The sequence below is a fragment of the Anarrhichthys ocellatus genome, unplaced genomic scaffold (assembly GCF_004355925.1).
Source record: "Anarrhichthys ocellatus isolate YVR2014 unplaced genomic scaffold, GSC_Weel_1.0 scaffold28, whole genome shotgun sequence".
NCBI classification, from domain to species: Eukaryota; Metazoa; Chordata; class Actinopteri; order Perciformes; family Anarhichadidae; genus Anarrhichthys; species Anarrhichthys ocellatus.
In genome coordinates, this window is record NW_022280058.1 from 2,616,295 (window position 1) to 2,638,665 (window position 22,371).

Sequence of the window (22,371 nt, forward strand, 5' to 3'; positions counted from 1 at the left end):
CACACACACACACACACACACACACACACACACACACACACACACACTCATTCTCCCAGGCTCTTCAGTAATACGCAGCGTTGTGTAGATATAGAACAGATCGATGCATATGATGGCAAAAGCAATATTTTAACTGAATGGCCACTTGATGCTGCTAACAGTGAAAACAGGAAATCAATGGTGAAAGAACACAATGCATCTAAATGAACTGCGAGCTACATACAGGAGCAGGTGATTCAACTTAGAGTAAATGGCTGAAAAAAACATTTGCCGGTGAGCTGTCAACTGTGGAAAGTTAGAAGCCCCATCCAGGGACATCAACAATATATAACGTATCTAAAAAGTCATATAGGTTTCAGGAGGCTATAACATTTTTTTTTGTGTAACTGTTTTGCAGATTCAATATTCTGCTGATGTTATCACAAAAACTGCTCACTCATGAAACAGATCTCTAAAGGTGTGCTTCTCGCTTTGGACGCGCATAAAAGTGCAGCCGCTGTGCTTTCTGCACACACACACACACACACACAAAGAATCTAACATCCCCAAACTGTAAAATTCCACCGGGAGCGTGTTTTATCAACACCAGCCACTCGTCTACTGGACTTCCGACAGAGGATTATAGAGAGCTGCTGGAATGCCATCTCTGCTTCCCAGGCCAGCGAGGGGCTTCTACCGTTGCCAAACACGGGGAACAAAGGGATCAGCCCAGATTAGACACCTGCATACCAAACACCAGGTGGTGATGTCCCGTAAGGAATCCGGCAGAGCCGAGCTGTTTGGTGCAGGAACACTGAAGCTCTGACCCGAGTTGACGGCGTGCCAGCTGACCGGGATTTGTCAGATCTCTGGTCAACGCGACTGCCCACTTTTGTTTTTCCGTCATAATACCGTTTGTGGAGCGCTGTGAGCCTATATCAGGGACAAATATAGACTCAATCTGACAGCACCGATAACACTAACAATCTGCTGTGTGCTGCGATGTTGGCTGCCGAACCTCACAGATGTCATCTTGCAGGGGGGGAGTGTTGGGCTGCATGCTGTCTGTCAGTGCTGTAAACTGGCTGTTTGCCACCAGTCATGTGTCACGAGCGACCCATGTCACGCTGCTCTTCAGGAAGCGTAATGTCAAATAAACACAATTTCCGAATGAGGAATTAACCCTGGAAAAAAAAGCATATGCAATTGGGCCTCTAGTGTATGTTGCGCCCTCAGCTATCGCGTTCCAAGCATGTCTTCTCCTCATGTCGAGCCAGACATCATATACTGTAGCACCAGATCCGCCATGTCTCACAACCCACAGATGCACATGCATGCAGCCTCCCCCACACGGGCTCATAAAAATGCGCACGTCCACACGTGAATCGGCACAAAGAGGCCGTCCAATGTGTCTCAATCTGGCCGGCGTCAGATAGCGCGTCTTGTGAATAGTGAGGAAGGTGTCAAGAGCTGATAGCGCTGTCAAGAAGCAGAAAAGGGAATGGGACCTGGTCAGTGGTGTCCACGTCTAGCCACAATGTACTATTTCAGATGGTTTAGCGAGCACACAAAAAGGCTATTCAGCCTCCGTATGCACACAGAAACTTGCCTTTCCTTTTTCGCGAGGAGGCTCGACAACACTTCAGAGGAACTTTGCCCCCCCCCCCAAAACATCACAAAGCAGCATGATACAGCCTGACTGCAGCAGAAATGCTGCTGGAGAAGAAAACTCTGTAAGTCTTTGTATGTGGCTTCCTCTGGGAATGATGGAGAGGAACAAGATTGAGACGCAGACCCAAGACGTGACAGATGGAGATGCTACAGAAGAAGAAGAAAAAGTGCTGTGAGGGTGAGATGAGAGTATGAAAGAGAAGTGACGGTGAAGAAACAAAGACAGCTGAGGGAAACGGTCAAATTTAGAAAACACAGGTTGTGGGCGGGAATGAAAGAAATTTACACGCGCAAAAAAAATAAAAAATACAGTAGTCAGCTTTGATATTTACTGAAGGCAAGGCAACATACGAGTAAGAGTTAACAAGGTGAACCCTCCGGGGAGACATAAAGAGAGTCTTTGTAATACGGACTGAGATAACATGAGAAACAGGAGACCAGGAACAGATTGTGAGCAGAACAGCTTGAGGTACTTCTGCATGGCTAAGGGAGGATGTCGGATAGCTGGAGGTGGGGGAGGGGAGGCCGGGCTCCATGCCGAGCCTGCCTCCTGGCTATGAGGTGCCCGAGCTAGAATGCGGCTGCATCAGCTGATCCCTCAGAGACGCCTTCATAGTGCTACAATGGTCAAATGGAAAGCAGATAACAGAAAGGCCGACTGTTTCTCGTAGACCTCCCACAGACCGCGAGCGTCATGCTGATATCACCACTGGATTCCGAGGCACGGCGGATTTAACGTTATTTCTTAATCTTCAGCTCTTTTAAAAAAGAAACAATAGATGAGATATTCAAAAACAAAAGCCTGCTTAAGAGATCACAAAGAAAACAGAGGCCTCTAAATAACGAAACACCTTTTGTGTTTTCTGTATCCAGAAAAGGACACATGGGGGCTCTCATTGCACTCATTGTCCTCCTGTGCCATGCTGGAGGAGAGGAAGACCCCCTGCCAGGTGGCAGGTTCTGGGCAAAGGCAGGGCACTGGCACCGAGCACTCCGACGTGTTCCCAAAACAGGATTAACACAGCCCACTACCCACACCGGGTCCAGTGCGCTTGTTTGCCTTTCATTCCACCCAAACAAGAGTAATCATCGACCCTGCGTTGCATTGGCCAATAAATGTGGAGCAAAAAACTGGAGAGGGAGAAAATCAGAAAGAAAGACAAGGAGGGATACGAGGAGAGAGAGAGAGGGTACAAAAAAGCTGCAAAAAAAAAAAAGCATTCCAAGGAGAGAGAAAATAGGCCAGCCCGTCTGCCTGCACAGCTTCCACATGACTTTGATTTGAGGAATAGATAAGTCTAACTTTGAGCTTCACGAGGTGCACCGCATGTGTGTGATCGGGTAGATCTAATTTGCAGTGAAACTCCTGCAAGACTTGTTTAAAAGACAACTTGCTGTCGACAAATTCATGTTCAACTCGTTTTTCTTATGATCTTCTCGGATTAATTTTATGTCGCGAGCACTGATGACAAAAGAAAATCTATTTTTTATGTGATAAAATATATAGATGTTATATTAGAAGATATTTTCGAGCGTGCAAGTGGTTAATCCCAATTCTATACAATCAAGTGGATCAACTAAGGGGTTCATATTGCATGACTGCAACCTATCTCGAAAAGTAAATTAAAACATTTCAGTGTGGTCTGACAAACAGCCCCCGTTGGTTTCACACTTGATACGATAAACACGAACGTCCCAGCGAGAGGTGCATTTTTTTAGTTTCTGTTAAACCCCCGCAGGCAGAGCAAATACTGTCGATGCCGAACAATGTTATCGGATAAACAAGTTAGTAGCCAAAACACTCAGGAGGCTTTCCTGAAACATGAAGCACTCGGTACACTGAATCCCTCAGGACGTTCAAGGCTCTCCCACAAATATGTGCAAGTCAACCGGCTGCCACTGAATGTGATCTATCAAATATGAAGGAGAGATACTGCTAGGACACAGGCTTCTTTCTCACCTCATTTTTACAACAACAAAAGGCATAAAGGCCGACACAAGTTTTGGGGTTTCTGATAATACCGCATGCCTTTTTCAGACTATTTTGGCTCTTAGCATTTTCCCAGGCAACTGGCCTCAATCACATCACAAGTGTGGTTTATGGAGCATACAAATTCAGTAAATCCGTTCCCTCTAAGGAAAACAGCTGACCTACAGTGGGCAGCCGGGTGTGCGGGGACTGAGGCTACGTTCACACTGCAGCGCGGCTCTCTGTGCGGCAGTGCCACGGGTGGACGGATCACGCCGTGAACGTTTTCACTCAAACAGATTTCATCCCAAATTTCTAGATGTCAAGGGCTTCCGTTTTAGCTACATCTCTCCACAAGATCTAGAGTGACGTAAGAGTTGTAACGATTCCAAAACGACTGTTCAGAATGAGGTCGCATTGCAGAAAAAAAATAAATAAAAAAATCTGACCTGTATCTGACTCAGGACCACAAATGAAAGCGGCCCATATCAGAATTGAAAAGATCAGACTCCATGTGATTTGTGCTGTTCACATTCGGGCCACTGCAGTGTGAACGTAGGATTACACACTAGCACTCATACAGGAGAGCCTATCACACACAGCTCTGCTGATACATTCAAAAATATGCACGTTTAAAATGTGCAGAGAGTGCAAAACAGTGCACGATCAGCCTCCTCTGATATACCGTACCAGGGATTATTCTTTGACCCATTTCTTGCCTGAAACTGGCTGTTCAATGGCGCTGTGATGGCTTGTGGAGATGAAAACTGTTGATTATCAATCAGTGCTTACAGTAAAATGTGTGTTAAGTGTGATATGATAGTTTTGGGGACAGATTATTATCTTCAGGATATTGATTACGAGTATGACCAAAATGATAACCAAGATTATTTTTTGATCAATATTGAGATCACAGTTGTTCATAAAAGATTATGTATTTATTTAAGGGACCAAATATTCTTATTCAAAGTACAGTGTAAATTAGATACCATTTAATTGCTTTTTATGAATATCGGCTGATATGTCGATATGGAATATTTTTTAACTCCCTAGATATCAGAATAGGCCCCAAAGAATCCTGTATTGGTCGGGCTCTACTGAGAATTATACCTTTTGAATAGGTTATCCTTTCAATGTGATTAATTGGACTTAGAATGTCAGTGTGTGCCAGTGTTGGTAAGAGGCTTTTCAATAAGTGTCTCTTAAGAAAGTGCCTTTGCGAGCAGAGAAAACTCTGGCTGAGAAAACTGTTTTAAGGTTCTGAACTAAACTAAAGGACGTGCTGCCTCCTCGGATGAGCTGCAAAATGCCAGTAAAGGCGGCGCTTCATCCGAGGCTCAGTGGAGCACAGCAGCCAGATGATGAAAGGCTTTATTCATACGGAGTGACAACAAATGGATTCCTTTCCAGCTACAGTTCCCTGAAGCCCCCCCCCCCCCCTTTGAGGACAAAGGACAAAACATTTTGAATGCCACCATCCCATATGACCCAAACTACCACGTAAAAACCTTCAAAATCTCATGGACAAGGCATGACCATCTGAACAAAAACTAAAGACAACGTGCATGCTTAAAAGCTTTTATGGTGGCGTTTCAGCTCCGGTATCAGCTAGGGAGCAAGATATATGCAAGAAGGATTAAATTAGCATATTAATGTATGAAAATGCAAGTATGCAACTGCTTTGAAAGTTTTTTTTTTTTGGAAGCAACTTTTAGCTTCATCTTTCATCAAATTGGTTCACACCGGGTCTTATGGTTCAGTAGGCCTACCTAATGCTTTTCTTCTTCTGCATGAACGCATCTTTCCAGTTGATATTGCAATTCCCCACTGTAGCACGAGCATACTTGTGTGTGTGTGTATGAGTGTAATCTGGTTAGTTATTTAGAGCCCGTTCAGAGAAGACCAAGGTGATCTGTTCCTCTCCGAGAAGACAAAGGGAAGGTTTACAGGTTCAGAGAGAGAGAGAGAGAGAGAGAGAGAGAGAGAGAGAGAGAGAGAGACACAGCAGAGGGCGGAGTGGAAGGGGCTCAAGAATGTATATAAAAAATGAAGAAAAAACACTCTGGCTGGACGGCACCATCATCGCAGCAGCTCTGCGTCATGAATGAGACAATGGAAGATTCCAGGAGCTCAACTCAGATGGTAAAGAACAGCGGAATAGGAGCACAATCTACCCAAATCATGGTGTTGAAAACTAGCTCAACAAAAGTATTTAAAGTATTTTAATGAAGTATTTTTGGAATGTTTTTCTTTTCTTTCTTTCTCCCCATCTAGTGAGCTGATAATGACATTAGTAAATCTAGTGAACAGGCAGCACCAAACAATAAAAGAAGATTTCTTAAAACTGTTTCAGATCCCATATTTCTTTTGTGTTTTCTGTCCATTTCCCCCCCCCCCCCCCGGGCTCCATTACACAGTTAGAAGTCAGGTCATGTCGGGACGTAACGAAACTCAAATCTATAAACTGTCAGCTGAGAGCAATGTTAGCGTCGCAACATAAACATTTCACGACGAGCGGGACGGTTCGGCTGATGCTTTTCGACCGGCCTCTTTCCTCCTCCTCCCATTTCTCACATGAGAACAACAGAACCATGACAACTGCCTCATCAGCTTCCAACCGTTTCATTAGTGTTTCAATTACCTGGGTGCTGACAGTTCGTGTCCCATCTGTGGCTTCCACCGTCAGGTTGTAATTTGATTTCTGCTCGGCATCCAGGGGCTGTGCAACAATCAAGGTTCCACTGGCCTTGCCCACGTCAAAGCGGCTGTCATAATTACCACCTGTGGAATCATTTTTTTTGGTACAAACAACAATGAAGGACAAAAGATTAGTGACAGCTCGTCTCTTGGTTGTGTGCATGTAGCAAGGTTACACAAACACGGAACGGGAGGTGCTGGGATGGGCATATAAACATCAATTTTCTGAGAATGAATAGATACACTGATATCATTACCTATTGTTTATCTAAAAGTCATTCACATGATAGCTATTTCATGCAATTTGCCTTAACACCAACAGGATGGATACATAAGCGTGATGAATGTTTAAAAAGCACAGCACATCCGTTTATATGCTGAATAAAATGATGCTCAAACACACAACAGTAGGTGTAGAATCACACATGGTGAGGAGAGGAGGTTTTCTATCTTAATCAGGTCACAGGTTTATGGGGGGAGATGTGGCACAACATCAATCCAGCTGCACAACACAAGTCAACCACAGTTGTATGATGGTCTCCTAAAAACAGCACAGCCTATAAGGAGATCCCAGCAGCTACCTTCTGCTGTACAGTTGTGGTCACAAGCCATCTGAAGGATGTAAAACATCTCAGTATCCTCTATGCCGTCTTGCAAAAATCCAACCACACAGAACATTCCAGAGAAAAGAGGGAAGCGGAAAGTCGAGCGCGGAAAGAGAGAAGAGAAGAAAAGAGAGACGTGTCAGTCAGACATTGATTAGAGGGAGGACAGGTTGGGAGGAGGGGAAGAAGAGGCAAGCATTTTTCAAAGCTGTCAATTTAAGTCTTCTCATGCATATCAGAAGTTTAAAAAACATTTAACATAAGACAAGTTAAGTTTTTGCTCTTAAAAACAGAGTTGCTTACTGAAACTGTAAGGAAATACACAGCATCTCCGTTGGCTCACCCACAGAAGATAGTAAAAGTCCCAATATTTTGCTTGTGAGTTTCTAATTTATGATACAATTCTGGTATCTAACCTGCTTTTCAAAGGCAACACTCAGTAATATGGAAACAATGAAATTGAGAAAATTGATTTAAAGTTTTGAAGATGGCTATCAAACTGCTCAACAACTAGAACCAATCCTCCCTTAATTTCATGCCTGTTTAGGTTTATAAAGATCTGACATACAGTAACTGCCATAAAACCAACATAAGCACAAAAAATGTGAGTACGACATGTAAATGGTCAGTTTATCATTAATATCTCTTTTCAAATAGTGATTTAAACGCAGTTTAACCACAATAAATCCACCAGAATCAAAAGCTGATGCTAAGCTAATTCAGCAGGAGTTTAGCTTTCTGCTGCATCATGACTGGATTCATCTACAGCCTCGTTAAGTTATGTGGAATAAAAAACTGAACTACCACGATGTTGGTTCATCAAAATGGATATTTTCAATAACAGAATACAGCCAGGGAAAAATAAATCACACAAGTAAATTTAGTTTTAGCTTTAGCTTAGGCTAGCCGAGGCTATTGTCCCTGCTAGCTGACGCTTTATAATGCTCTCCTGCTTTTAGCTAGCTGTCAAGTTGCCTGGCGCTCTGTGACATTTTTATTTGCTTTTTTTTCACAAAAGTATACATTTCTATGGCATAATGTCATATATTAATACAAATGCCAAAAATGTTATTTTGACCAAATATGTAGTGACTGCATTTTGACCCCTAACATGGCGAAGGAAGTCAGATTACCACCATTATCATTACGACTCAAACTCTTCATAAACTTAATGGAAACTTATTCCGAGAGATATCACACAACAAACATTATGTTAATTCTAAAAAAGAGGATACGATATATATTTCTATGACATGGAGCATTTCCACAGTATGCATGCACACACACACACACACACACACACACACACACACACAATGAAAGAGATGCATTTGACTGAGCAATACCTGTGATTTCGAACCACACGGTGACATCAGAGGATTCTGTGGCGATGACCCCCACCATGTGCGCCACTGGGTCGCTTTCCATCACAGAAAAGGTGAAGGGGGACTCCTCAAAAAGCAGGGGAGCTGCATCGGCCGGCAGTTCGGGTTTGGGAATCCACTCGATATGCAGACGACAAGTGGATGATTTCTGAGGACGTCCATTGTCCACGGCTTTAATCTTGGGAACGAGGCAGAGAGTGAAAGGTGTTACACAGTGTTATGCAACATTAGGTTGCAAATGAGTTTCTGTAAGACTCTCTAGTGGATCCTCCACCTGAAACTCTACAGAAGTAGATATACAGAAAAGCGTGTTATTGTAGATTGTAAGCTTGTGTTAAGGCTTGCAGATAAAATATGTGAATAAACCATATTACATTAAGTAGAACCACCTTATTTATGGCACAAATCCACAGAACGGGTTCTGTTTCAATCGTTAGAGCTTTTCTGTACTCTGAGCTGTCCAAGCGGCAGGAAAACGGTGCATTTTGAACAATACACCTTTTTGTGTGGCTTTCTTTTGTGTTTCGGCCTTTTGTGTGGACTTCAATTACTGCAAACTCTGGTGGCCAGTGTCGTCTTGCAGAAGGAGACACAACTTTGGATGTGTGGGGACATAAAAATCTTGGTGAAAATCAGTTTAAATCAAAAAAGATGAGCCTCAAGTATCACCTCGGTAGTTCACACAGCCAACTGTGATGACTGAACTGGAGGTAAATTCTTGCTTTTTGTCTCCCAGGTGGAAGATTGACAGATCCATTTTTTTAAAAAATAGGTTTTTCACACAACATTAATGACTGACAAATGTGTCTCTTGATGACGAAGGCACTACAGTAATAAGACCATAGGAATACAGGGAAAAACGGTACATCCTTGTAACAATGGCATCCTAATTAGATAGTGTGGACTGGTGTTTTGGAGCATGCTTCCTAAACTTTAAAGTAGATGCTTTTTTTGCTACTAATTGCCTCCTACACTCGTGGACCAACATGATGTGAGTGGACCAATTATCTTTTAATCTCCTTTACAGAGACCTTTGTCCTGCATTTTTAAACACAAAAACTCTATAAATAAAATTAAATGAAAAAATAAGGAGGGCAGAGAAACAAAGGGGGAAAGAAAACTTGAGAGAAAGAGGAGAACACAACAGCAAAACAACAAACAAGCATCTGTTGTAAACATGTACTGCTCACTAGGAGACCATCAGGCTGAGGACAGGGTGAAGCACTGGGATTAGATACTCACTGTGAGTATGTCGTATTCTCCCGCAGAGGAGAACTTCTTTGAAGACACCAGCCCGGTTTTTGGCTCAATGAAGAACTTTCCGTTTTCATCTCCCTCCTCGATGCTGTAGGAGATCTCGGCATTGGCTCCTTCGTCCCGGTCCGATGCGATGACCCGGTACACCGGGTCCCTCTTCGTGGCTCGCTCTTTCTCCGGCCTCTCCCGCTCCGGGAGCTTGATCTTGTAGATCTTCTCCAGGAACATCGGCCGGTTATCGTTCTCGTCGAGCACTCGCACGATGACGCGGACGGTCGTGGATTTGGCAGGAACGCCGTGGTCGGTGACCGTGATCTGAGGAGAAAGAGTAAAAACTTCAGGACAAGAAGTTCAGGGACTCAAAAGCGTGGAGACTGAAAAGAGGAAAAGCAAATATATATATATATATATATATATATATATATATATATATATATATAGAAAAGGTTAATAATCCCAGCAAATTCATTGAGCGTTACGTGAAACGATCAAGAATGCTGCATTTGAAAGTCATGATTAAGTAAAATAAATCAAAGAAGAGATGAAAAAGGAAAGCAAGCCTTTTCCCTTCATCATGCTTTCATTCCTCTTCCTTCTCAGCAACTTAACCAGCAGCCAAACTTGAAGGCAACTCCTTCTGAGATTTGCTGGCAGGGGGTCATTTCTATTGCACATTCTTTAAAAACACAAACATACATCAGTAACAGGCAGGTACCTAACAATCTAATCTCCACAGTAAAATGAGGCAGATCTAAAGTACGCTGGTCGCCTGACTGAAAGTGTCTTGATGTTGTAAGAAGAACTTTTCAGAACTATAAATACTAATCTCTGAGTCTTGTAAGGCTAAATTCTCCAGCAGGAAAATACAAGACTTGCTGGATTTTATGCAGTTTTTTCTTCTATTTTCATCACTGCTACGGGACTTAAATAGCAGCAATTTTGGTCCCTTGGTTGGATGGTTGTTATTTGGTTCAAACCACTTTGTTTGGTTGAATGTAAGGACCTTCCAGATCCTGGAAGGGCTCAGCAATAAGGATTGACAATAGGATGGATAAAATGCCATGTTGGGATTCTAAAACCAGCAATTGGCTTGAAGGCAAGCGGTAACATTTTCTATGTCCAAGATTACTTTGCATCTATGACACACTGTGTCCTGTTCTGATTAATTTACAACAACAACAACAAAAGATTAAACATAACAATTAACTTTAGTCTTTGTTGTTATTTGATAACTGCAAATAGATAAAATTATTTAATAAATACAATAAATAAATAAAATGATATCGGGGCAAGTAAAAATTGACTTTGGGCAAGTAGATTTCTGACCCACTTGACTGACCGGGCAACTGAACCTCTGTCGTGAGCCCCTATTTTAGCCTGATTTAATGTAATTTTATGCATAAAGACACAAGCACCAATCAATATGGAGGTATGTCGGGGCACAAGAACTAATTCAGGGAATATATCATTCAAGATCAGGTATTATACGCATGGTGGCGTGATTAGCAGATCACTTTGGAAGTTAAATAATGTAAAAGAGCCAATTTAAATGGGCAAGAGAAACGTTTCCTTCTCATTTTCTCAAATTAAAGTGGATCCACTCTTGCCCCTGGTGAGTCAATAGCTAGGGCCGGTGTATTCGGGTAAACACCATTTGTCTAATCTGGAGGCTGTAACGGTGAACGAAAAACGATCCCAATCTCGAACAAGGTTTCATACGCTTGCCTGTGATCATGATAACAGGAGCTTGTATGGCTGCTGCACGAACAACCCACCAGAGATAATTATTTTTAATTAGCTGCACCTCTTCACTATGATAGCACCAGCTGCACTGACTCCACCGCTGCGTGTCAAACTTGCAAACAAAGACTTTGCACTGCTAATTAACATTAAGACTTACTGCACTCCACTAGAAACCCCAGAAGTACTTACTGTAGTTAAAAAAAAAAGACGGTGTCGCACAACTGAATCAGTAATGGGGCCTTAATTTGAGTCATGACATCAAGCACGACTGGCAGCATGCTCACTTTTCGAAGAGCATGTTTCGATTCAACACTCCCGACGTGTCTTCGGACATTTGAGTGCACAGTTTGAGGACTTTAGTCAAAAGCAAAAAGGTGCCGCGGGCTGACCTAAACAAACACGATTTCCATCTAGTCTCGGGGAAACTGGGCTCAAGGGTTGCGCGTCGGAGCGCTTTGGCAGAGATGTGAGCATTTCCCGCTTCGAGCTGCAAAAATACTGTTGAAGGGCAGGACAAATGTCACAGTCATTTAAAACCATCTGCTAAGTGCTTTCGGTGAGAACCGCGAGGAGTCCAGGGCCGGGCGCGCACCATTTGCTGCTATCGTTCCAATTACTGAAGTAATGTGTTTTTCGGGGTTTTTTTCCTCGCAGTGTCCGCGGCTATTCACATGAGCAGAATGAATTAAACGGGATGACGAGAAACCTAAGCGTGCATGTCTCTCTCAGGGAGAATGTGTTATGTAGTTGGACACGGTGCCCGTCCTGTGCTGCGTAATGAACATTTAGATCACGCAAGCTTTTACATACGACGGTACAGTGCCTCCTATCCCCGATTAGATCAAATAAACCTTGAAACGGCACTCTGTTTATGGAGGGAGGCCTGTTCCAAATGTGCCAGCACAGAACATCATAAAGATGCTTTGTGCGCAACCGTGTGCGCGCGCACTATTCGTCAACCACGCATCTGTCTTTGGGAAAAATGTTCATCAAACGCCTTTGTTTGATAATTAGGCAAACCACACAAAAGACAAGAGAAGTTGCACCAGAGGGAGTGCGTCTCGTCGCATCAGAGCCGATCCACTGTGTCCTGATTATCTACTGAGAAACTGCTTTTTTCTGACTGGCCATATGTTGTTTTACTGCATTCAATGCTCATTAAAATAGCCTGGGAATCAAGACAAACGGTGCAGGACTTTGTAATAGAGTTACTATAAAAAAATGTATATCGCGCTCGACTATAATATTGAGGAGAATTCATTGAAGCTGAAGTAAATCTCCTTGTTACAATATTCCAACTCCTGGGATGTTTCCACTGCAGGACCTTTCCCCATGGGGACCAACAACCTTTAGAGGTTGGAAAAAGAGTTGAAATAAAAGTGTTCACAGACGGTGGAAAAACCCAAACAGAAAGGCTCACTGGGGAGTTGTATTTCCAACTATAGTGTACTTCTACCTGGACCATTTCTGGTAGCCTTGTTAACAAGTACGTCTGAGTTCTCTAAAGTGGTCCTTATGAAGCACGTTTTATTAGTATTTTATGAGTTTTAATAGATTTAATGACTAATCAGAAAAACAGACGGAGTATAGGATCTAACATCCTTGTCAAACAGGCCGGACTCGCAACCTGGCCAGGTACACTGCGTCTGCGTCCAACTGCATGCTGGGATTGGCTCCAGACAACAGATGTGAACAGCCCATTCAACCTCTGGTTTTTCCATTATAATGTTCTCAGTCCTAAATCCCTGAATCCTAAGCATGTCCTGGCATGTCCCACTTTTGCTATTTACCAACCCCCCCCCCCCCCCCCCCCCCTCCTTCCTGGGACGGAGGCCTATCATCCAGCTGCCAGAGCCCACACTTACACCAACAGGGGCAGCTTTGCCTTTCCTCAAACTCCCCCACTGCCTTTAGCTCTCTCTCTCTCTCTCTCTCTCTCTCCCCCTCTCTCTCTCTCTTTCACACACACGACAACTACCAACCCCCATCCTTCTCATCATAATAGCTGAAGGCCCTCCTGTTATCCCTCCACCTCCTCTTGGCATTTGGTGCAAACAATGCTGACACAGCCCCCACCCTAATTGCTCCACATGTTCCACACGGCCCCACATGTTTCGTTTCTTCTCCTACGACGAGCTCGCACAAAAACTTCAGCCGCCGGTTAGGAGTTCAAATCTGGTTTGTTCTGCCAGCACCCAGTTCGCACACAAAGGCATGCGCACACACATCTCTATTCCTCTGAGTCATGATTATCCCTCGATTAGCTGCCCTGAGGATACACTGACGGGTGTGTGTGTGTGTGTGTGTGTGTGTGTGGAGAGGGCACATTGTAGGGTCTAGGGGTCTGAGCAGCTCCATAAATGTTTGGCCCAATAAAGAGCTTCCTGCAGGATCCCCAATAACGAGTGACCAGCACGCACAAACTTCTTAAGTTGCCATGGTTACACAGCTCTTTCAAAGGCAGTGTTCACTCAGCCACTTCTTAAGTATTTAGGTCATAAGTTACTCGCTTTAAATGATCCCTCCAATTCACATTCAGATTAAATAGGAAATGTGCACGAGAGACCTTTTATTATTACATCTTCTGAAACAAAACGTTGGTTCTTTTACCGTATCTGATATCATTTTAAGTTTGAGTAAATAAACACGACACAGAAAGGCAAGAATATTAGCATGAAGAGAACAAGCATGTGGAATTTGGCACCACATTAAAGTGGACGAGAGTTTGAGTGTTTACTGTGGTAATTAAAAATATCTGTCTGGAGGCATTTTGTCAAAACAGACAAATGAAGAAAAGCCATGAACTCAGTTTAGCTTAGCTTAGCTGAGGTGGGAATTTGCTTCTTTATTTATTTATTTTTTACAGACACAAAGACTCCAATTCCAAGCTAGTACTTCAACAGCTTTGCACCACATGTTGGAAGTAGCAATTCTACGTCAAGAGCAAACCGCTAGATGGAGGAGCTTTGGGTTTTTATGGGAACCTTTTCCTGACACCCAAAAGTACAAAATAGTCTCCGACATATTACATTTTGTTGCTTATATTTCCAACAACCTTACTATTGGATTTAATTCATCAGCAAAACATTCCCTTAAAGTGACACAGTCTTCCCTTGTTCCCCACTTTCATCCCTATCGTTTACTCTCAGTCCCGTCACGCAATTAGTGCAGTGCGATGTAAAATCAGAGTATGGATTACAACACATTAACTGTCACCCAGTGATCACTGAAATGTGTAACTTCTAGCAATGATTAAAAGGAGTCCAATCTGCTGCCTGTCAGCACCGGAAACACAATTAAAACGGCTATTATCAGCCCCGGCGCTGTGGTTGAGAAAGAGGGAGCGAGGCATCGGGAGATAAACGCAGCCCCGCTCAATTAAAACCCACAAGTTTAGACATTGGCCCCCGTTGGTCTGACTGCAGTTTCCTGTCCCGGCTTGCTCCGTCCACGAGACGGAACAGTGGGAAAGAACAAAGGAGCAGTCACCGGGATCTCCCACACGCCTCCCACCTCTCCTTCCTACCCCATCCGGAGAATCAGCACAAGGTGAAATTATTCCAAAAAGGACCTTTCCTGCATGCACGAGAAGACTCGTCTTTGTTGGCAACCTGTGGCACGCAGCCAAAGTAGGCTGGAAATGCAGAAACCTTGGTTCTTTTTTTCTTTTTTGAAGGTCTCTGATTATCATTTTACTAATTTACTTTCACACACATAAGAGAGGTCGACACCGAGTTGAAAATCGACAAAATAAAGAGCTTACCTCGAGAATGTGCTCGTCTTGTTGCTCCCTGTCCAGTTTCCTGGAAGTGGTTGTAACCAGACCTGTTGAAGACAATCAATAACGTGAATATTAACGGATATATAGAATTAATTACATAGAACAACCAAGTGCATCAATTTCTGTTGTTTCATGTATATATATACACGTATATATATATATATTGTTTACATGATAAAGCAGTTATAAAATCACACACTAAATGTCACTGAAAAAGATGTTTGAGCACTGAAATGTCCCACTCAGCACAAATATTGGTTAAAATTCTTCAATAAGAACATTTTAGGGATCCTTGTCAGAAATGTGAAATTGATTTATGTATTGTTTGTTGATATATTGGTTTTTTTTAAATCGATATCTGCATTAAATATCCAGTATCAGCAGGTTATACGGTGGACTAAATCATTTTATAGATCAGTTTATTATCAGGTTGAGAGCCAAAGACACACTTTCAGAAATCGAAACATGTAAACAATATTGGATTAACAATACTCCAATTCTTCCACTCACTGCTGAGTGACATAATGTGAAATCCTGCTGGTTATCTCATCAGTCAGCCACAAGTTAAGAGTTTGCGTATGGAGGAGTGCTCTCCCTGTATGCCAGACATCCCACCACACTGCCCTCACATATGTGGAATATCACAGAGGTCTGCGAGTAGTGACCAAACAGCGGCCTGGCAGAGACACGCTGCTTTTAATTTGTCCACAAGCTGAGTAAATAGAGAGCCAGTCAGACGTCGCCCCCGGTCCCGAGCAGCACCCTTTGAAAACAGAGCGAAGGAACCTTCAGAAAAGATCCGGCAGCTAGTTGAAGGGTTTCAAGGGTCTTTTTTTCGGGTTCCATCGTTCGTTTTAAGTGGGAGGATTTATGTTCCACAGTGAATCACACAGAAGGGACTCTCTGTTGAGCCAGGGTTTGACCAAAGTAAAAATAAAACAAGTTTTGAGTCTTGAATTCCTGAGCTAATCCCATTTTAAATCAAACTCGCAAACAAGGGAAGAAAAAAAAGAAGAAAAGAGGAGGGGGGGGGGGGGGGGGGGGGGGGGGGTGTAATGCTACATGGCTGCGTTATAAGCAGCCACGCTGTTCTCACTACCGGTTTAATTGCAACTTTTGCAGAGACTGAGTGCAGAGTAGACGTGCCAACTTCGACCGCACCAGAGCCGTCTTGCTTGCCACAGTGCGTCTGATTAGCATAAAGCAAAGGATTTCCGAAAACCCAAAAGCCATCAATGGCACATATGCCTGCAACGAGAATAGCAGGCCACAACTTACAGGTCCTGAAATATCCCTCCCTCAGCACTGCAATTGAGGAGGCACTTTTGCTCCCCTTTTTTTTTTTATCCTTTCCTTCTTAGGCTTTATTTAATCTTCACAGCGAGCTGCACAGATAGAGGTCTACTGATAAAACCTCTTCCTATCAGTGCAATTCTTTTTTTGCTCTGCTTACCTGACGTGTCTATATATTGATGCACCCCCAGAAATTAACCCCAGCTTGAGAACCAAACTGTTCGTCGTGTTATTCATTTTTATTTGTTTTGTAAATAGGCATATATATAATTAATGAAACCTATTTTTTAAGCTGTCTGAATGGGCTCCTTTTGATTTACGCCGCATGATTTAACGGGGCAAACATTGCAATAACCCTGCTTAATAATAATAATATAATATAATAACATATAATAAAAGAGGTGTGACAACACTGACAACACAATTAAGTTTTGTAAATTCATACCACCTACAGGAATCACTCTTTGCAGTGTTGCCTGATGTTTGCAGAGGATCAGCGTGGGCTACACGAGTTAGCGCGCTCGAGATTATTACCATCAAAGCTAATAGTTCTGCTGTGCCACATCAAAACAGACCACGCTGACTAATTATTCATGTGCTTTAGCAGAGCAGGAGCTGATGGATGATAATGTTTTTAAGCTCCCCTGTGTGCCGTGTTAGGTAACTCCTCTCTTTGTACCTGCATTATAGAGCAGAATAAAGAGTCTAGGTCTCTGATTTATAATTCCTCTGCAAAAATTGGCTGCCGAGTCAAAAGCTCGGCTGGGGATCATAACGGATACGGTGTTTGCAATGTAAACTTTTTACTCTTGAGTACGGCAGCAGCGCAGCGCCGCAACAAAACCGATGACTAAATGCCTGTTTCACAGCGATCCCAACGGATGGACATTTGGTTTTTAGTCCTGCAAAAGACTGCACAGAGGTCCCATTTCACAAATAATTTAAACCATGACGACGCGACAGCAGGCGCACCGGAAGACGAGTTAATGGAATGCCTTCTGTTCATGGATACACGCGCTTGTTGAAAACAAAACCGTTTCAAGTGTAATCTCTCCGTCACCTTTTTCTCCACCCGACACAAATTAGCACCGCTACCTCCGGCTGGAAATAGGGACGTGGAAATTTGGAGAGAGTGAACTGGTAAGCAAGGCATTCAAAATAAACAAAAAAGGGAAAAGTTATTTGATTCCTTCAACAAACGCAAACGCAAACCTCGGGCAACGAGCACGCTCAGATTTCATGTATAACACCCCGCTGGAATCCCATCGCGAAACAAGTGGCGAGGTGTCATAAATATCAAAAGCATTTGATAAATACGGGACTCCTTCCAGATGCATTTGTGCCATTTCAGCAACAGCTGGGTGCCGAACTTCTCGCAGCAGGACGGCAACCTTTCCTGCCAAGCTGTGTATTCTTTGTGCACGTCTCACTTGCAACAGACAATCCGCCATGTAGTGAGCATCTGCCTTTAATCATATGGTCCCGGGTTCCTCTTTTCAAATCGCATGAAGTGTGTTCCACAGGTGTAGCGAGTAGCCTGAGGCTGCAAATAATGAATATTTTCATTATTGGTTAATCTTGCGATTGTTTTCTCAACCAACAGATGAATTGTTTGGTCTGTAAAATTCCAGATAATTGCTTAAAAAAAATGTCCTGAAACCCAATAAGACGTTTCGTTTAGTTTGCTATCGTGCTGGACAAAAGAAATGCAGCTCATCTTCACACTGGAGAAACTGGAACTAGCTATTGTCTTTGGATTTTTCTCTGGTAAAATGACTTTAAACCATTAATCCATTCTCAAAATAGTTGCAGATTATTTGTATGTTTATAGCCTGATTAATTCACTAACTGTTTCTGCCCTGCAACAGTCAGCTTAGCGGTTTTGAGGCATGGCCTGTTTGAACCACAAACAACATTTTACTGCTCTTCCATATTGTTTTAAGTGAAAGTATTTTAGAATTTTGATGGAGCATGAAACCAGCATCCAATTCAAGATGTGGAGAATAAAGATGTCAGGGAGTAGAATAAAACATCTGAAATGCAAAAAAAAAAAAGAAGCTATTTTGATGCGTGTTGTGTTGTGGCTTAAACTGCTTTTGTTTGCTCCACTTTTGTCTTGACATGCTGCCAGCTCACTGCCAGATCTCCGACCTCGGGACTCGTCGCCCACTCCTAATATCCAAACACTGATCTCTTTTTTTTGGAAACAACTTGTTTCCAGAAGAAAATAGAAGTGTTCAAAAATCTAAAATCTATTTAAAGTCTTCCTGCAATCATTGTCCACTCATAGTAAAGTGACACGCTCACCAGGAATGCTCCATTTATGTCGGACGACGCTGGCCAAAAGCGGCGCACACACCTCTCTGTCTCTACCTTAAGGAACCGTGAAATGATTGCTCGGTGAGCCCGAGCTCGCCGAAAGGAGTCTGCACTTCCAAACCCCGCAGTCCTTTTTGTCACAACAAACACACACACAAAAGCCATCCTCAGGCGTGGGCTGAGCCGTGCCGACAGTAATTACAGCCGTGCTGTTTTGAGAGGGGGAGAAAAACAACAGCAGAGCAGCGGTGGCACTCTGGACCGCGTCCTTTGAGCGCTACAACCAAAAGCTCCGAAATGAAGGCCTGGAGGGAGCAAAGGAGTCCAGGGACATTGTTGGGCCGGTTCATACCCGGGAATTACTGCTGTGATTAGCAGTCTTTGGAGTGACACACATATCCATGTGACACACTTTTAACTCCAGACAATCGAGAATGTGCCGGGCGTCTGGACTTGGTAGTATTGTTGTTGATGAAATGACACTACGCCATGAATATTCATGATCTAAACACTTGCTATGTCTCTCTAGCGTGAGGGAAATAACAAACACTGCAACATTTCTTATCCTGAAACCCAACGTCCAACCCCAGAGAGCCATATCAATACTCGCGGCTTCATTTTGAGTTAAGTGTCTGCCACTCGGGTCTAAAACAACACAGGGAAAAAGATCTGCTTTCACTGCTCATGATGCCATCTTAACTCAGATGAACGAGAGCTACAGACTTTTATTGTGAAGGAATACTCGGCGTGCCATTTAAAAAGGGTAGCGTGGTCCAACTAATGTCCTGCTCGGTCGTCCAGGAGCGCACAGAAGTTGACAAATGCGACGAAGAGCAGGCCATGTCAGCGGACATAAACACATTAACACATACATATGGTCTTGGTGGGAATGAGTAAAAGGCAGTCAGCGGGGGGAGCGTTGTTTGCATTAGGATTGAGATATCTCAGCACCTCACAGCTGCGAGGCTTATTTGTAATCTGAAAACACAAGCACGTCATGGAAGACTCGGGGCTATGGGGGGGCTTCAGGTTCCCCAGTGCCGGTGAAAGTGAATGTTATGGGGAGTTGTGTAAATGAATGGGATGCATGGACGCAGAGGAGCAGCTGAGACCATTGAGCTTACTGGTAGTCTCGACCTATGTCCGCTCTGATATGCACACGTGAAACCTTCTGTGCTATTAAAGACAAGGCATCGCAGATAACAGCACCAGTGAGAGACTGTGTGGGAGAAATTCGTTTTTTGATACATATTTTTGCATATCTATACATGTTAAATATCCCTCCCTCTCCCTACGTAGGCCTCGCGGATTTCACTTTGGTCTCTTCATTTTCATCTGTCAAACCACATGAACGTTTAAGCTGTGGTCATGTCGTGAGAATAAAATCTGCAAGGCCAATTAGACTATTGGCCATCTGTCAATCAAACACGCGCTGATGAGTATAGAATTGTCAGAAGTTGAACTCGTGAGTTCTGGAGGGACAGATAATGAATACAAAATGTGACCCGTAGCAAGATCACATATGAACAATTTTCATTGGGCGATGAAGTCTTTCCGAGTCCACACATTAATGCCCAACTCTCCTTGAAATATATTCAACTGGATTTTGTCACACCAGCTGAAGAAAACGTGAATATATGCGTAAATCTGTATAATTCTTTCTCGTTGCAGTTGAACTGGTCGACTTTGACCCACACATTTGTGCAGTTGAACGACAGCAATGTGCCTCGACAGTGCTGACCTTTGAGGGAACGGACAGCAGGGGAGTCCAAAATGGATGATGTTACTGGAGCTTATTGGCTGTGTTGCACCGTCCACTTCCATTTAACCTCCTCTGTTGGAGTATGAACCGCTCCACAAAAGAGGGATGGTTTGAAGACAGAGAGTCAATGGTACAAATACGTCTCTTTAATTAACTGTGAGGACCTATTGTCCCGTCAGAGACGAGGCTGACCCATTAGCTTCGACAGCTTAACTTGTCTTTTCGAAAAAATCTTTGTTGAATGAAACGATGTAAAAAAAACCCTCAGGAACAAAATGCCCTGGGGGAGTAAACGGCATGATAGAGGAAACACAAAGAAGCTTGGGGAGGTATTGTGATTAACGAACGCCAGCATGTTCCTGGTCCCTACAAGGTATCCCATATACCCACACGAATGGGGCCTGAGGGCACCAGTAGCCTTTACTAAGAATACAAAATACAAATACAGTGGAAACCGCTGATATGGATCAAAAAGGCTTTGGCAGAATCATTCCTGTAGTAGTCCGATTACAGTGTTCATTTTCATACATGACAACGTTTGGAAAAAAAAACATTTAAAAAATACGGTAGGCCAACATTAATTACATTTTTGTTTCCTTTCTTTTACGCTACTCCCTTGATGCTTTGCATGGAGGTAACCCGTCTGGCTACCTGAGGCTACAGCGGCGTGCACATTGAAATCCTGACAGGAAAAAAGAAAAGTCATTTTCTCTCACTAAAAAAACGAATGTGCACCAAAAGCACTCCTGGTTTGGTAATGCCTTTTTATTACCGTGTAATAAATATACAAATGTCAATGAGATGGTAATCTGCATGAGGAACAAATAAAAACAAAACAAAAGCAGATATAATTATCATCCGTTCATAGCGATCAATTTGACCCGGGTAGAAATGATCTCGAGAAGCAGTTTCCACTGCATGGCCCAATGTGTTGCTGTTTACACATTTGCGCACACAGCTGTCAGCTTTGTGCCGTTCACTTGAGTAAGTGAGGCATTCTGATGCGGCCCAGCCAGGTCGGCCTGGTCCATTTAACGGAGGTGTGTCGGTGTGCTTCCACATTAACCCTTGAGCAGGATCATTTTAAGAGATAAAAACATTGAAAGCAAAAACCTGCACGGATTCATTTAACTTAACTGCAGCCACTTGTAAACCCACGCAGGTTTGCCACTGTCAACGAAAACTTGTCTTTCAAAATACCAGCATATCAACAAATCCAAAGGCTTATTATTAAAAGGTGTCACTTGATCCGAGTTGATGGCACAAATGGTTGTCATAGTTGCCGGCTTTCAGTTTACACAGAAAGAATAAGCGAGGTGGGTTTTTTCATGCTTTTGGGTCATGAGGCTGGTCACCCTGCACATACTGGTTTGGCTTGGCACTGAATGAATCACAGTTCTCCTGCGATGCTTTTATTAAGTTGTGAAGTGAGTGAATGTATACTTTTTTTTTTCTTTTTTTTTTAGTAACGTCAGGAAAAGAGAGAGACTTGTCTTCAGCTTCCTGTTCATAGATCATTAACCAAGACACAATGAAAACCTTGGAGACCCGTGGTGGCGGCATGTGACATGCTTTAGTTTTTGAAAAAGGAGATTAAATGGCACCTTTTTTTTTTTATATCATGCCGTATCATTGGATGTGTCTCAAAGACACTGTGGTTGAACTGAACCGTAGCCAGCTAAGCCACTATGACCACCCTTTGAAGTTTTAAGAGGACAATCAGACATTTTTCATTTCCACTTTTTTTTCCTCTCGCAATCTCTTGAGACCTGTAACAATCGTTTGGCCTCCTGCAATTACCGGAAACACCAGGAAGTTGTTGGAAGTATCCATTTCCTATCTCACTTCCCCTGATGGTTGTTGGGGCTTCGGTAAACCACTGATAACGCCAATGTGTGTGTGTGTGTGTG

The 22,371-nt window shown here is 43.1% G+C and overlaps 1 protein-coding gene across 9 annotated transcripts in view; it reads right to left on the reverse strand.

Moving 5' to 3' along the window:
- fat1a (FAT atypical cadherin 1a) overlaps positions 1-22,371 on the reverse strand; it is a 73,657-nt gene that overhangs the window by 27,462 nt on the left and 23,824 nt on the right. For 7 of the 9 annotated variants that reach the window (XR_004213313.1, XR_004213314.1, XM_031863358.1 and 4 more), the window contains exons 4-8: positions 15,070-15,131; positions 9,549-9,878; positions 8,268-8,484; positions 6,898-6,966; positions 6,261-6,400 (exon numbers count right to left, since the gene is read on the reverse strand). Coding sequence is in view for 7 of the 9 variants with exons in the window: in XM_031863358.1 (XP_031719218.1) it covers positions 6,261-6,400; positions 6,898-6,966; positions 8,268-8,484; positions 9,549-9,878; positions 15,070-15,131 (818 nt within the window). In the remaining 2 variants the exon portion in view is untranslated. The remainder of the gene's footprint in view (positions 1-6,260; positions 6,401-6,897; positions 6,967-8,267; positions 8,485-9,548; positions 9,879-15,069; positions 15,132-22,371) is intronic. The other 2 variants (XM_031863361.1, XM_031863360.1) reach the window with 1 other exon arrangement.